Consider the following 16,850-nt stretch of genomic DNA (forward strand, 5'->3'; position numbering starts at 1 on the left):
GAAGGCGATGCCCCCATTACACCTCTGCTGCTGTAACTGCCAGCAGCGCAAGCCTCAGCTGGCCCTGGTTACCTGAGCCTCGGGAGGCCCTGGGCAAATGGGCAGCCACCATCCGAAGCTTGCCTGCACCTTGGACCGGCCCTGGGTGGCTGGGCAGCCGCCATCTGAGGCTTGCCTGAGCCTCGGGCTGGCCCTGGGTGGCTGGGGGGCTGAGGGGACTGGGGGACTCCGGAGGCATGTGCACAGAGCGGCCGGACCCGCCTGGGCACCTCCCACCCCAGCGGGGCTGAGGGGACTGTGCACTGCCATCTTGTGGCTGTGGGCACTGCCATATTTGAGGGCGTGGCAGGCAATTAGCATATTCCCTCTTTATTAGATAGGATCCCCTGGATTTAGAGATAGTGACATAGACTGAAGCCATTCAGTACAGTGATGTGAGGAGCAGGATGCTGTGTGTGAAGCACAGAGCCTACCCCACGCCAAGGGTTCCAGTGACAGCAGCTGCTATTATACCCACTAGAGCTGAAAACAGTTTATATAGGCATGTGTGTACGCTTGGAGGTAGAAGGAAAAATACTCAGCATTAATAAACTCCGCAGTTCCCAAATAAATGTAATTCCGCTGAGCAAGCTCTGTCCTAGGAGAGTTTGCTTAAGCCAGAGAGGAGTTTCTAAAAGCAACATTTCAAAGGGGAAGGTGGCAGGTAGGTCATGCAAATTTAATAAGAGTCCTTTTTACGTGGGCGGTGAGAAATGGTAGCTCTGGGACACACAAGGAACTGCCAGTCCTCACAGCAGCCCTGAGACTCCATTGAACTTGAAATTCCTCACCCAGCACTCCCCATTTCTCCCACACCAGCAAACTGAACAGCCATCTGATGTTGGCTCGGCCACGGGACAGAGCTATCTTTGCCTCTTGCCAGCTGAGAAATGGTTTGTTTCTCTTTCCAACATGGCGGCATTCTTCTTGCAGCTTTCCTTGGCCATTCAATATTTTCTAGCTCAGTCTCATGCCAGTGTTCCTTCCTGGGGGGCACTAAGTGGCAGATTTCATGGGGAATTGTAATGCAGAGCAGCAGGTTCTTTCGCACCAGAGCTTCCACAGACCCACTGCTGGAGTCAATGACCTTATTTAAATGGCTTCTGGCCTGTAAAGACATTTTCCTAATCCTGAAAGCTTTTAGATGCACCACCAGATTCTTAACTTTTCTGGGAGAATTGTCATGTCATGAACTCAGTGGGGGAAGGAAAGAACTGCTTGATGAAACTGACATTTTCAAGCCGGGAATATGGAGAGCATATTAGGGTCTATGCGGGCCTCATCTTTCTTCTTAGGTATGTCCCTCTTCATAGGTGTGATTCCTATTCCTGCCAATGAAATCGTTCCCATTCAAGACCTCGCCCCAAGGCCAGCCCTTTGGGAAGCCCTCCAAGATAACTGTAGCCCAAATTACGCTCCCCCTTTCTTTGATTATCTGCAGCAGTTATTATCTGTAATAGCCCATTTAGCACTCTTGTTCCCGCAACAAAATCTGTGCTCCTGTTGTGTGTGGCATTGTGCGGGCAACATAGAAATCCTCAATACGCAATCTTCAGGTTCCACTCGGTACTTAAGGGGAAAACCAGTCATTGTTTTAATTCATTAATAAATTAACTTTCATTGCAAAATCTGCAGGGATTTCTGTCTTCCAGCCTTACATTTTCTTCCCATTTTGCCTTTAATGCAGTAAGCACCACCACCTCCCACTGTGTGTTTAATTACTGTACTGATTGCTTACTTTGTATGCTACATGATGTGGAAAAAATACAAAACTTAAAAGCAAAGCACTCTCCCTGACCTCCCTAGGGGTAGAGACTACAGCCCATAAAAATATAAGAAAACACATTTAACTCTACAGATAACTAGTGCCAGATGAGTGGTCTGGATAATTGCACAAACTCTGCGGTCCCAAGTGCAAGCACTATCCCCCCTGCCAGCAACAGACTTCCTTGACCTGAGACCTGGACCTTCAGTCATGTGCTTGGAAGAGCCTTCCTTAGCACCATCTTTGTTCATTTTAAGCCTAACATTCCTTTATCTTTCAGGCCTCTCTTTTAGAAAATCTTCTCTATACATGTATTTTTTTTCTCTTTTCTTACCCTCCATCCTGGTGGGTCTTCATTACCTTGCCCAATGTCTGTAATTTTAGGTGAGTAGTGCTATATGGGTACCATATGGTCAAATGCTCAGGTGAATTCAAAGACTGCAAATATATTGATAAGTGCAGTTTATTTACCTACTAGAGGCCCGGTGCACAAAATTTGTGCACTCAGGGGGGTCCCTCAGCCCGGCCTGCGCCCTCTTGCAGTCCGGGAGCCCTCAGGGGATGTCTGACTGATGGCTTAGGCTCGCTCACCCTGGGGAGCGGACCTAAGCTGGCAGTCGGACATCCTTAACACTGCCCTGGATGCAGGAGAGGCTCCCACCACCGCCACTGCACTCGCCTGGCTGAGCAGCACTCCCTCTGTGGGAGTGCACTGACCACCAGTGGGCAGCTCCTGTGTTGAGCGTCTGCCTCCTGGTGGTCAGTGCATGTCATGGGGACCAGTCATTCCACCAGTCGGTTGATTTGTATATTAGCCTTTTATTATATAGGATAGAAAGATTAAGCCCAACATCCCATTACTTTTTATTATATTCAGTTACTTGACTAATAATGTAATTTTCTTTTAATTTAGTCAAGTTATTGTGAAGGATAAGCAGGTGCATTTTAAATTAATTTTGAGGTTCTCTGAGCCGTGGAAATAGGAAACCAGAGTATGTTAAGCCTGACAATCTCTGTTCTCTTCCAACTTGGGTGTTTGCAGAGGCATTTACCTGGGTCTCTGAACCTCTGATAGATGATGACATGATGGGGAAAGCAGTTGGTAGAATGGGGAGGTAACCACTGGAGACAGTAGTTGTCAGATGAAACTAATTGATTGTAATTGCTTTGCCATCGTATTGCTCTTGGAGCCTGTAGCTTGTTAAAACTACTGATTATGAAAGAAGGATCTCACTTTTTATGCTGTAGGTCATGTTAATGAAGCGCTGTTCTTAGAGAAATGATCAGTGGATATCAATAAATGGATAATAGAAATTAAAGGAAAACTTAATTAACTTGATCGTGAGTTACTATACTTCAGCAGTCACAGTAGCAGTCAACTGTGTGGTGTTCCCTACTGAATCTTTTGCTTGGAGCTCTTGAATTTTAAGTATTTCCCATGGAAAGAGAGATTGAGCCTGTGAAACTATTTATCACATACTCTCTTAAATAGCAAATCATCCTGTAGATTTATCTTGGAAAACAGAAGATATGTCTGTTTTACAGTCCCTTTATTTTGTTACAAAGTATTAATGGGCAGGTATTTTGAAATGGAAAAAAATAAGTTCCTATTGTATCACCAAGAAAGGGTATTAGAAGTGGGTTCTTCAATACTCATGGAATATGAGTAGTATATGAGTGACCATCTGTCTGAATCTGAAGGTAATATTTATTTTTTCAATATTCATCAATGTTAAAATGAGTATACTAAAATGATAACATTAATGTGAAATTATATCTAACATTTTGTTGTAGGATGTGCATTAATGTTCATATGATTGTAACGATCATATTTTTCATCATGGCATTTAAACTGTTGGTGATGTTAGAGTGATCACATTTACTGAAAATGTTTTTACTGAGAACCAGCTCTGATTAAGGCTCAGGCTCAGTCTGGCCTCAAGGAACTCACAGACTAAAGAAACAAATGTGAACAAATGGTTGCTTGTAGCATTAAACACAATGATGCCAGCGATAAAAGGTGCTAGAGGGGAAAATGACGAGCGCTCTGAAGGATTTCTTGGTTCTTCCAGCAAAGTAAAAGATGGTCTAGAAGACGGAACAGTATGATAGTTCCTGGTATTTAGGGAAATAAAATAATAGAAATTAAGTAGTGTGTTTTAGGGTGCAAGAAGATGAGATTAGACAGGCAAAATTCCACATTACCTGTGTCTTTCCTTGCTCTGCTAAGGGATTTTGAGTTATTCCTATGGGAATGGGGCTCCCAGAGGAGTTTTAAATGTTAAAGGACATGAGTAAATCTCCTTTTAGGACAATCTCTGCCCCCTCAGTGTGGAGATGGCCAGGAATGGCTCATTGTAACCTCCAGTGAGTAAGCAGGTACAATTGTCTGTGCTGTTGAATATTAGTGTTAATGTAGGTCTGTGAAAAGGACATTAAAAGAGCTCAAAGGCCGAATCATTTTTCATCTTTGACTTTTAAAATATATTTTTCCGAATGTGAGATTAGTGCTAATACACTTGTTGCTGAAAACGTGAAACTAGAATGTCTACACGTGATAATAGAGTCTGTGTCTAGCCGACAGCACATACTTATGGCTAGTTTTGTGTTTAGGAAGTAGATGTAGATGTGTTGCTTAGTTGAAAAAAAAATGTAAGTAATTATGATTTAAAAGTGCATGTTTAAGATAATGCTAAAAAAAATGGCAATAATTTGGTTCTGTTAAATAATCACCAGAAAAAAATTTCACATTAAAGATTCTGTTTTAGAATTTGGAACATTTGCATTTTAATTACATAACAAAAAGATAAAGTGAAAGGATAATTGGCTTGGCTATTAGCCAATTACAGCTATAACTGAAAAACAAAAATAAACAATCAAAAAAACCTCACAGAAACTGACAATGGTTTCCACAAACAGTCATAATAGACACTGATCAGATGTTTGATGACATTTGGCAACACTAAATGGAAGGGGGACATTGTTTCAGTCCCGCATATAATGTGTTTGTTAAAACTGAAATTAATGAGAGCAGATTGGAGGAGTTTGAAGGGTCATTCAGTTTTCACGGCCAATGCATCCTCAGATAAGGCTTGTTTCCAGTGATCCCAGTTGTTAAAATCTGATGGAGAAATAAGGCAATCCGATGCAGTGGTTGTCTAAGTCTGTCCGGGCTGCTATAACAATACCAAAGACAGGTTACTTACAATGAACAACAGAAATTTATTTATCATAGTCCTGGAGACTGGGAAGTCCAAGGTCAAGGGAAGTTCCTGGTTCATAGAAGGTCGTGTTCTCGCTGTGTCTTCACTGGACTGAATGGGCAAAGCAGGTCTTGGAGATCTAGTCATGACCTAATCTCTGCCAAAGGCCCTCGCTTCCTAATACCATTACATGGGAATTAAGTTTCACTATATGAATTTGGAGGAGGTCACATCCAATAGCATTTTTTTCAATACAGGGGAGGTGTCATCCGGTCTGTCTAGCGTTCCCAAGGTCAGTGCCAGGAGAGGGCCTCCATGCGGAGATTCAGGCCAGTGACAGGAGCCGGGGGTGTCAGAACGCACCACTGACCACACCGCTCTGTGTGCTTCCCTTACAGACACGACCACATATGCCACTGAGCGGTCCGAGCACTTCAAGCCCTGCCGAGACAAGGACCTGGCCTACTGTCTCAATGACGGCGAGTGCTTCGTGATCGAAACCCTCACTGGATCCCACAAACACTGTCGGTAAGCCATTGCGGCCCCTGGCCCGAGGGCAGGCCCTCTGAGAGGCCTGGCGGTGGGAGGGGAGGTGCAGCCCCTTGAATATCCAATGAGATGCCTACAGTCTGGCTGTTCGAATGGTGGAATCAAGAGTCTTCATAGGAGAAGGTTGTATTTGAGGAAGATAAAACTGAATGAAAGTAGACAAGATTTGAGTTTTACCTGATTACATAAAGGGTGATTTGCTTTAAGGACTACCAACCTGATAGGAATAATGGTTCACTCACTTTAGCGGCCTGTGTTTTTGGTGTGGGTCTTAGGCACATGTGCTCCCACTTGGAGGAATTCCTTCTTGGAAACATACGGACTGTGGCAGGACAAAGAGAACCGCTCATCTGAGACCTCCTGGCTTCTCAGTGTTTGCTGTGGACCAAACCCCAGAGACTGTAACTGTGTCCAGGAAAACGGCGTCTTCCTTTGCTTCTCCCCCGTTTATTCATTTCAATACATTTTCAACACCTCTGGTGATGAAACGCTCTCCAGCAGGCGGTTGTAAATGGAATCGCCCTTCTGTTGCAGAGGCCTAGGTAGAGAATTACTTAGGGGAAATTCTCAGTAGAGATCAGGAAGGTGTTTAATTGGGTTTTTAGAGACATGAGGTTATGTAACTGCTAAAAATAAAAACAAGTGGAGATGAACAGTGCACCTGCGGACCCTGCTGCTTTAAGGCTCCATAGAAGAATCCAATTAGCATCTGAAAAATATTTCCCAGCGAGCTTTACTTCCAGTCCTCTCCCGGCAATTTGTTTTTTTTGCAGTTGTTTATGCTTCAGTGATCATATATATCCACACCCCTCTCCTCTTTCTTTACTCTTCTCACATGACACAGTTATTAAATTAATTATTCTGAGTCATGAAGCATGGAAAATTATGACTTTTCTCTCTCTGTTGCTATTATAAAACTTGACTCCATGTTGTTTTATTAAGATGACACAGAGAAATGCATGGAAGAGTTGCGAACTTAGAACGTGTCAGTGAAACTTGCCTGGCGCCCAGGGCCAGCCTCGCTCCAGGGCGATGAGCTGCCACAGTGGGCCGGTCCCAGGTTTGGAAGAGCTGAGCGATGATAGTGGCAAGTCTCTGTAAACGCTACTGCGCATCCTATGTCAGGTTAACGACTGTGACCTTCTCACCTTGCCATGGAGGCATTCCTGTGCCTTGTGCAGTGCCATTACACGTACCGGGTTCATAAAATGTATACCCTTTTACTGTTCTCTGTGACCCTCGGTTGGGGGTGAAGGGATTGGGAATGGCTCCTCCTGGCATTCCTCTCCTCTTGTTACATTTGTTATGTCAGCAGGGACACAGATAGGAGACACACAGGTGACTTGGAAACCTCAGGGGCAAAGCCAACAATGAGCTACTCTTCGAAAGCATGACAAGCTTGCACACTCTTACAGATACACAAGCTACCTTTGCCAGTCCTAGGGATCACAGTGTGGGAGTGGGTGGTGAAATCAGTTGAGTTTCAATTCCTAATGTTTTAATGATGGGGTGTGTAAGTCAGAGGTCTCACCTGGAGCAGCAACTTTTCTGATGGTGTTTGACCCCAATGACAGTATGCTGGCTGGTATGACTCATTTTTTTCTAAAGCTGAGATGTTGAAAGATGTCTTATTCTTTCTCAACATTCTTCCTCATTATATTGTCTGTTAATTCATGGACACAATTTGCTAGGCTGTTGTAACAAAGCACTACAGATTGGGTGGCTTAAATAACCAGAATCTATTTTCTCACAGTCCAGAAATCAGAAGTCTGAGGTCAAGGTGTTGGTGGTGTTTCCTTTTGAGGCTGTGGAAGAAGGGCGCCCTTCACGCCCTCTTTTTGACTTATAGATGGCTGACTGTCCCCTGTGTCTTCTCTTTTTCTTCAGTCTGTGCATGTCTGTATTCAGATTTGTTCTTATAAGGATAGCAGTCATATTGGATCAGCGCCCACTCCCTATTTTAACTTAGTGACCCTATTTTAACTTTACCTCTATAAAAACCCTTTCTCCAAATATGGTCACATTCTAGGTCTGGAGGTTAGGACTTCAACATATGGATGAATTGGGAGTCACAGCTCACTCTATGACAATGGATCTCAGGTCCAGATAAAATAGCTTTTGCTTTTGTATATGTGCATGAGTCTAATTGTTTAAATGCAAGCAGACATACAGCCAGGGCTTAGCTGGAACAATGTATATGTAAAATCTGTTAAATCATTTCGCATATTTCATCACATTCAACCTGTTATTTAACATAGTCACAACATAGCTAATCATGACAAAAGAGCAGCCTAAAACTGAGTCGGAACTCGAGTAGCTTAATAGCGACCTATAAATCTCCTACTTGTGCATATGAATAAATCACACATCGCATGTGCCCGCTATTCATCTCCTAGACTTGGCTGTGAATAAAGGCTTACATTTCTTCCTACATCAGCCACTTCTAGGACTTCCAATGTTGTCATTAATAATGTGCCATTTTGTACAGCACTCTATTTAAGTGGTGTGTTTCATTCATTCTTCTCCATTTGACAAATGTTTATTGAGCACTTCCTATCACCAAGACACTGTTGAATAAATACATACAGAAATGAACTTAGGAATTAAATGGCACTATATTTTGTAATGTACTTGGAGCAAGTGAAATTCTTCATCATTAGGAAATAAAACCAGAGAAAGTGTTCCGCATGACTGGCATGCTACTGGGATATCTTTAGGATACATTACTAACTGGATTATGTTTCCAGTGAAATTAAACAGGATGTAATATATCAGAGCAACAATAGAAAAGGGTGTGAGTGAATCTAGCTCATTAACTTGTTTACTTTTTCTGTCTCAAAGATTAGACATTCACATCTGAGAGAAATTGGTTATGTTTTCTAGTATTTTAAGAATAAATTGCAATCCTATGATAAGCTGAATCAAACATTTTTTCCTACATCATAATTTTGATCATACTTTAACACTTTTCTGTTTACTAGCCACGGAAGAATCGTAGCAAAACTCCCCAGATCATCCCTGATAGAGATTGTGAAAGAAATGCACAAAAATGTTAACAGTGCCAACCTTGAGATAAGAGAGGTTTCATGTGTTTCTATTTATTATTTCTCTCTTTAGTGTATTTTTAGATCTTTCAAAAATCCATTTATATTATGAATAATTAGAAATTATAGAGCAAATTAATGAACATTTCAGAGGAATGCAAAGATTCTAAAAAACTAGACACAGGGATTTTAAAGAATAATAAGTAAACAGGCAAACTTGATCTTGCTGAATTTAAAATATACTATGAAATCATAGACCATTGGCTGACTGATTAATAGAAAGAGAACATGGCCTATAGTGAAACTTCATATAGAATAAGGGGAAATTCATAAATCGAAGGAAAACTGAGAAACTGATCATGAGGCAAATTTGGTTGACTATCAGTTACAGCCAATCAAAATAGGATTTTTACCTCTTTCCCTGTACCAATAGTTGTTCTTAATGAATTTGTAAGTTTATATAATTAATTAATAAATAAAGTCTTAATGGAAATGGTTAACAAATTACATATTTATTTATGCCAGCAATTGTAAGGGCTTCTTGAACTAAAAAGGAATAGCATTGTCACAACATTGACACATTGTTTTTGATATGAATATTGTAAATCAGAAATGAAATTAAAATACAGGTACATGATCAGTAAACTGTACAACAAATATGGCAGGTAATTATTTTGAAAAGTCACATAGATGAATAAGAGTGACACTCAATTTTACCCTCAACAACAGGAAAATGGACAAAGAGAAGAACATACTCTTCCCTTAAAAAGGAATACAAATAACCAATAAACATGAAAAAGACTCAGCCTCACAAAGACATGCAAATTAATCTTTTTGTTTGGTTAGCACACATTTAATTATTTGAAAAAGCAAATACTCTGGTGAGAGTTGAGTAGAAACATAGTCACTATGTGAGGAAGTGCATATTGTTAAATATCCTCTGCAGATAATGTTTCAAAATCTTTTTTGTTTCTAAGAATTTCTCTTAAAAGGCTCATATGTAGATTTATTTGTAAAGATGTTCAACACAGGTTTATTTGTAATAGAAAAAGAAAATCCGGAATTCAGATATCTGGACAATTTAAACTGTTTTAAGGACATGAAAATGTTTATTATTTCATGTCTTGGATTCAAATCAGGTTATTAAATTGCAAAGTTGAACATATAATAATTGACCAAATTATGAAAAATAGATAAATGAAAATGCTATTAGGATTTACAACTATATTTTTCTTTGATTTTGATGAATTTTGTAAGATCTCTACCTTGCACATATATTTCATTTATGTAACTCCTGGTTAAGAAGCTTGGCCCCTGCTTCTCACCTTTCCACTAAGAAAGATAGATAGTGTCCCTGTCTCTGTTAAATCGAGGTCATTATAATTCACTTTTTTTAAGCTAAGAGAACTTTCCATTAAGCCCTTTCAGATATAACACTGCCTAGTATATTTGAGTGTGTCTGTCTCTTCTTTTAATTATTCATTTGTACTCTTTATTTATACTTTATAATAATTCTTTTCAATACTAATTTCACATATTTTGAAACATAAAAATAGGCAGATACATCCTACATAAGTGAAGCTGGATAGAGAAAGAAAGCAATTCCCTAGAAACTCCTCGAATCAAAATATTCTGAATCGCAGCAGGATGTTCTCTAATATACTTATTTATGCTGTTTTAAGAAATTGGGAAATGGTGCTACCTGTAATATATTTTACTAGAGTCAAAGAGGCAACCATTGTAACTGAAAAGATTGCTAGGCATCTTAGTGGGCCAATGTGCTTCAAGGCCAAATTTAAGTGAAAAGGATGTGTCTCGTCTGAATTGAAGTTCATTAAATGTTTTACCATCCTTGCTGCAAAAATGGATTTTCAAAGCTTTGGAAAGGATAGCATTTGAGCTGAATTTGACCTGTAGTATTCATTTTGGAAATCAATCAAGCAATTCACTTGAAGATGCTTGAATCAGTTGAAATATGGAACTGCTAGAGAAAGAGGAAAGCCGTCCACTAGCAACCTTTCCCTGAGTCAGTGCCTCCATAAAGGGGCTGAGGGCCTGGGCAGCAATCTGTGGAAATGCTGGGAGGAACCGTGAGAGGGGGGAACCACTGAAAGGTGAGCAGAGTCCCCCAAGGAGTCACTGTCCTTACTGAGTTGTGCTCTGCTTGAGTGAGCTTTAAAATCAAAGCTTCCATTTTAAGAGCGTTGACTGTGTGCAAGTTGACCATACCCCTGTGATTTAGTGGATGAAATTGTAGGCCATCCCTCTCAGTGCTTTGCGCTATCACTTTGGAAGTCCCTTAGCTCTCCCACCCAGCGAGGGTCAATTTTTTTAAAAATAAATCTTCATTGTTCAGATTATTACAGATGTTCCTCTTTTTTTTCCCCCATAGCTCCCCTCCACCTGATTCCCCACCCCATCCCATGCCCTTACCCCCGCCACTGTCTTCAATAGGTGTAAGATTTTTGTCCAATCTCTTCCCGCACCCCTCACACCCCCTTCCCCCTGAGAATCGTCGTCCACACCCTTTCTATGTCCCTGATTCTATTATATTCATCAGTCCATTCTGTTCATCAGATTTTCCATTCATTTGATTTTTAGATTCACTTGTTGGTAGGTATGTATTTGTTGTAATTTTGTTGTTCATAATTTTTATCTTTACCTTTTTCTTCTTCTTCCTCTTCTTAAAGAACACCTTTCAGCATTTCATGTAATCCTAGTTTGGTGGTGATGAACTCCTTTAGCTTGTTCTTGTCTCTGAAGCTCTTTATCTGCAAGGGTCCTTTTTATCAAATGGTTCCCCTAAGTGCTCAGAGAGCAGCTAATGACTGTGTGGTTGAAGCAAGTCAGAATGGAAATGGAGTTTTGGCACATTTCCCTGAACTCCATTGACAGGGCAGGATGGAGGCTGAGCCATCTGTAAACCCAGGCAGCGGCCCCGCAGAATGGGATTGAGTCACAGGGGGAGGAACCTTAGACAGATTTTCAGCTTCATCGGATGAATGTTCCTGAGAATATTTGCCAGAGCCCAGATGTAATTTGAATAATTCGCAATAGCCACGTTCATAACGGGCTGTCTGCTGATTGCATTTGACAAGAAGAAATGAGCCAAGTTATAACCATTCGACTCGCTCTTTTCCATGGATGAAGTTTGTCAAAATTGTCTCATTAGCTTAAAAAGCAAACAAAGAACAACAATACAATGTACTTAATTTTGCAACTTGATGGCACTTAGGCACTGGTTTGCTTCTTCTGGTGTAATTTGTTTGATTGAACTGGAGTTGGGGTTTTGTTTTTTTATCTTTACTGGAAGATATTTCTCATTGATTTTTTGTTTTGAGAGAGGGAGGAAGGGAAAGAGACAGGAAGACAGAAAGATTGATGTAAGAAAGAAATATTGACCTTCCCTGTACACCCTGACCAGGGATCTAACCTGCAACCTTTTGGTGCAGTGGTTGGCAAACTGCGGCTCGCAAGCCACATGCAGCTCGCGAGCCACAGTTTGCCGTTCTGTTGACTAATGAGCTTGCCGACCACTGACCTAGACTCTCGATTCCAATAATTACAGGCTGTTGTTGTTCCTTGTGATTAAGCCCCTATCCCAGTGATCGGCAAACTCATTAGTCAACAGAGCAGCAACCCGCGGCTCGGCTCGGGAGCCACATGTAGCTCACAAGCCACAGTTTGCCGACCACTGTTTTGGTGTATGGGACAGTGCTCAATCAACTGAGCCACCCAGCCAGGGCTGGAACTGGTGTTTTTAAAGGGTTACTTAAATATCATGCAAAATACCAGGAAAGCACATTATTATAAAGAATAATAACATCTTTTAGCTAATAGCCAAAGATTTTTAGCTTATTTTTATGTGTTTCTAAGTTGTTTGGTAGCTCTAGTTGAAGCATAAAATGGTATTTTTTGAGGTGGTTATTATGATTTAGGTATTTTGTTCTATCAAAAATTGAAGAAAAAAAAGAATTGACATAAATTTGTTTTTCTAAATAGCTCCCTTATAGGACAGGGTAAGAGGTACATGAGGCAAACGTGGGCGTTCAGGATGGAGAGATCTGAGTTAACAGCTTTGCTCAGCTTTCTACTGGCTGTGTGAATTTTTTAGCAAGTCATTTAACCAGAAACTTCAGTTCTTTATAAAAAAAAGAAAATTGCCTGGCCGGTGTTTCTAAGTGGTTAAAGTGTTGGCCTGCCCACTGAAGTATCTCATTTCCATTCCCGGTCAAGGGCACATACATGAGTTGTGGGTTTGATCCCTGGCACCAGTTGCATGAGGTAACAGATGGATGTGTCTCTCTCACATCGATGTTTCTCTCTTTCCCCTTCCTCCCACCCTTCCACACTCTAAAAATCAATGGAAATAAAAAAGAAGGAATTCTTACCATTTGTAGCAACCTGGATGAAATTGGAGAACATTATGCTAAGTGAAATAAGCCAGTCAATGAAAGAAAAATACCACATGATCCCACTTATTTGTGGATAATAAAAAACATTATAAACTGATGAACAAAATGATAGATACAGAGGCAGTAAAGCATCAAACAGACTGTCAAATTACAGCGGGAAGGTTAGGGAGAGGTGGGGGAAATAAGAGATCAACTGAAGGACTTATATGCATGCATATAAGAATAACCAACTGATGCAAAACATTGGGGGGTGAGGGCATGTATGGGAGTGGGGGGGGGCAATGGTAAGATATGTACAAATATAATACCTTAATAAAAATTAAAATTAAAAAAATAAAATAAAAATCAATGGAAAAAAATATTCTCGGGTGAGGATTTTTAAAAAGTCAGCCTTAAAAGATGAGTGTAAGAATTGAAAACAGCAGCATATAGAAAACTCCAAATGCAAACTGGCATTATGTATATGATAGACCCTTCTTCTTCCTCCCTTCCACTCACATGGAAACCAAGCCAGAGAATGTTTGCTGGAGCCCCCTGGGAGAAACTGAGTATAATGTCTGCCTACTTAATTAAGAGGAGACTGTGGTTTAAAAGGGGCAGACAGGGCCTGCCAAGGGATTCCTATGTATTTTCTGAGGGGTTAGCCTTCTTACTGCTAATTTTGATACTCTGACAAATTAGCAACGTTCTATTATTCCTTCAATTCTGCAGCCAAGTCTTGATTTTCAAAGATTTTCTTCTTGTTGAATATAGCTTTAAGAGAAAAAATGTTTTTCATTTCCTACTTCATCAATGTCTCTGTGAATCTGTTTTCTTGTCTGTTTTAATGGGGAAATTATATTACTCATGTGAGGATCCTTGTGAGGACTGATGTAATAACGAGTACCTGTCTGGTATGAACAGGTAGTGAATCTTGTGGAGTATGTGGGGTACAACACGTGTCTGGTGTGTATGTTGCTGTTTTATCTGCACAGCTGTTCACAGGTCAGTTGATTTGTGCCAGGGCTTCTAGATGGGCACTCCAGTGCCCCAGCACACAGGGTTCAGTTTAGACCCACAGCAGGAGTTAGAGAAAACTGACCCAGAGAAATTATTTTACAACACAATAATGCCTAGTCACGGGCAAGAACACTTTTCAGAATCAAGGGTCATTGCAGTTATTCAGGCAGTAAATTTAGGAGAAAAAAAAGGAACCAGAAGCCACCTTTTGTTAAGGGGATCCTTGTGGACAATCCTGAAGAGAGGAACATGCAGAAAAACCTCTCGCCCCCTTGTAGAGTTCAGGCTATTCTGGCTGAGGACCCTTCGGTGTACCCTCCACAGCAGCCCCTGTATATGCTTCCCAGCACCGCTTCCTGCCTGCGCTCACAGTCCCTAACGGCTGGAGCAGCCTGGGGCCACAGCACAGGCAGAGGATTAAGTGGATATGCCTGGGAGGCAGAGGTTTAAGTGGACATGGATGACCTAACCAGGTTTGGTTTAAAATGAAAAGCATCTCCATAAATATGCTTTAAGCTAGAGATGCTCTATCTGTACGGGTAGATGTGAGCAGCATTAACCGTGGTACCACAGCCTTGCTGTGCAGGCTTCTCTGGCAAACAGTCCAGGGAAACCTTCTGGAACAGGACAGAGATGGCTGGATGTTCTGTCCAATCTCCTGAGGCGACCAGGGAATTTGCAACACCCTTGTGCAGTCTGCCCTCTACTAAGGAGAGGACTCTTGTTCTAGCCTAAGTTTTAGATCATGGGCAGCATTTCCACCTCCTAAAGATGGCATTTCTTTCCACTTCACTTTGGTCTGAGCATTTTAAAGACAAATGTAAAATAGGATTTAAGGAGCAAAGCACACTGTCAGTGTACCTCAGATAAAGGATCCTCCCTGAGTGGACGGCATTAGCAGGTCCAGCTGAAGCAATAAGCCTAGGCCCTGCCCACATGCTGCTCTTGTGTGAGGGGCCCCACAGCGAGCCTAGGAGGGAGGTGTACGGTGTAAATCAAGCATGTCAAACTCAAAGGCTAACAAGGGTCAAATAAACAATGTTTAAGTTTATGTGGGCTGCAAAAAAACAAAGGCTTCAATTTCATAGTAGGGCTACTATGATAGAGACATGGTGAATACAAAGGACTAAAATAAATGAGTCATCGTTAACATAAAATAATGGAACATTTTAATAAAAATTATTATTTTTTCTTGAACATTAACTTACCAGACACTGAATAACTGCACAAATTAATAAGCGTAATGCAAATAAACCTATTTTTCTTGTTCTCTGAAAGGGAAATATTTCCAGTTGTGCACACCAAACAAATCAGTACAAGACTAACGACATGGCAATGGGCTGCTAAAATACTCACTGCTAGTATTAGTGGAGGGAAATGGTGTGCCTGTGCGTAAGGCATGTAAGGGAAATGAATGCAACACGATTATAGTAATCAGTCATTAGCAAACGTTGTAGTTCGTTATTATAATTATGTATAACAGGATATTGTAAAAATTAGGTCATGAAATTTTTATTAAAACATTTTTTATATACCGTTATATTGGCTGGGCCGCAAAAATATTCGTTGTGGGCCACGAGTTTGAGGTGCTTGGTGTAACTGATGAGGCCAAGGTCACTGCTCAGGTTACATAGCAGTGGAGCCAGGACTCAGACTATGCAGGATGACTCTAAGGTCTACATACTTGACTTCTCCACCTACCAATCCCAATCTCTCTCTCCTAAAATCCCAGTTATCCAGGAATCCTGAAATTCCAACTGCTTGAAAATAAAACATTGAATTTATATATCTTATTTATATTAACTTCTTAATATAAGTTTCACAAGAATGTGACAAGAGGATCAAGCCCTCCTTGTCTCATAGAAAGAAACTGAGGATAGCATTTCTGAATTTTATCTTGGAGTACATCTCTACAATTCTGTATTTTTAAAAATGATAACAGTTATTTTGATGGTTTTATGAATATCAGGATAAGAAAAAATAGCCCTATGTACACACATGTGCACACACACATATATATGGTATACTTCTTAAATACCTGACATCATCAGGACATGGAGGTTCAATGGTAAACAAGGAAAGATGGTTCCTTTCTGTAGGAAATTTGCTTTTGGGAACATGGGGAAGGCAACATGATCTAGCAAGATGGGGTTCCATGTTGGACAAACCCTGACAATCACTGGGCACCAGAGCCACACTGGGGACGGGAGGGGTCCTTCTTAAATTGGAGAACTTTGAGGGAATGCCTTCATCCAGTGTATTTACATGTAGAACTGCCTTGGCACTTTTTCTCAAATGAGAGATTAAGAATAAAATTTTTAAAAGAAACAGGAAATAAATGAAAGCATTAAACATGGTTTGGTGAATAACATATTCTATATCACTAATATCTCATGTGAATGATATAGAATGTGTTTATACATGTCATATGTGAGCAGTATAGAATGTATGTTTAGTCCTATTCTGCCTACACTAAGAATAAATGTCAATTGTGTACATTGTTTCCATCATTATGCCACCATTTATTAAGCATATTCAATGTTCCAGGTCCAGTGAAAGATGGTAGGAATATAGTGATAAATGTTCTAAACAAACCTCATAAGAGAGGGTTGGAGATGAGCATTTTCTAGTTCAATTTAATGTGGCAAGGTCTGTGATTTGTATCATCCAATCTATATGATCTATATGTACATAGCTCATGTCTGCATAGAAGATTCCAAAATCCCAAGGTCCTGAAGCCAGTCAGAGCTTGTGAGAGGAAGAAACTTGCTTTTTAATTGCTTAAAATAATCTCTCAATAGCATAATCTTATGAATGTTTCTGTGCATGTTTTCTG

The 16,850-nt window shown here is 40.6% G+C and overlaps 1 protein-coding gene across 4 annotated transcripts in view; it reads left to right on the top strand.

Annotated features, from left to right (window-relative positions):
• The window catches only part of NRG3 (neuregulin 3), a 1,127,062-nt gene that overhangs the window by 499,011 nt on the left and 611,201 nt on the right, over positions 1 to 16,850 (top strand). For all 4 annotated transcript variants that reach the window (XM_080640875.1, XM_080640877.1, XM_080640876.1 and 1 more), the window contains exon 2: positions 5,406 to 5,535. In XM_080640875.1, the coding sequence (XP_080497001.1) occupies positions 5,406 to 5,535 (130 nt within the window). The remainder of the gene's footprint in view (positions 1 to 5,405; positions 5,536 to 16,850) is intronic.

This window comes from Plecotus auritus (assembly GCF_963455305.1).
Source record: "Plecotus auritus genome assembly, chromosome: 9".
Classification (NCBI taxonomy): Eukaryota; Metazoa; Chordata; class Mammalia; order Chiroptera; family Vespertilionidae; genus Plecotus; species Plecotus auritus.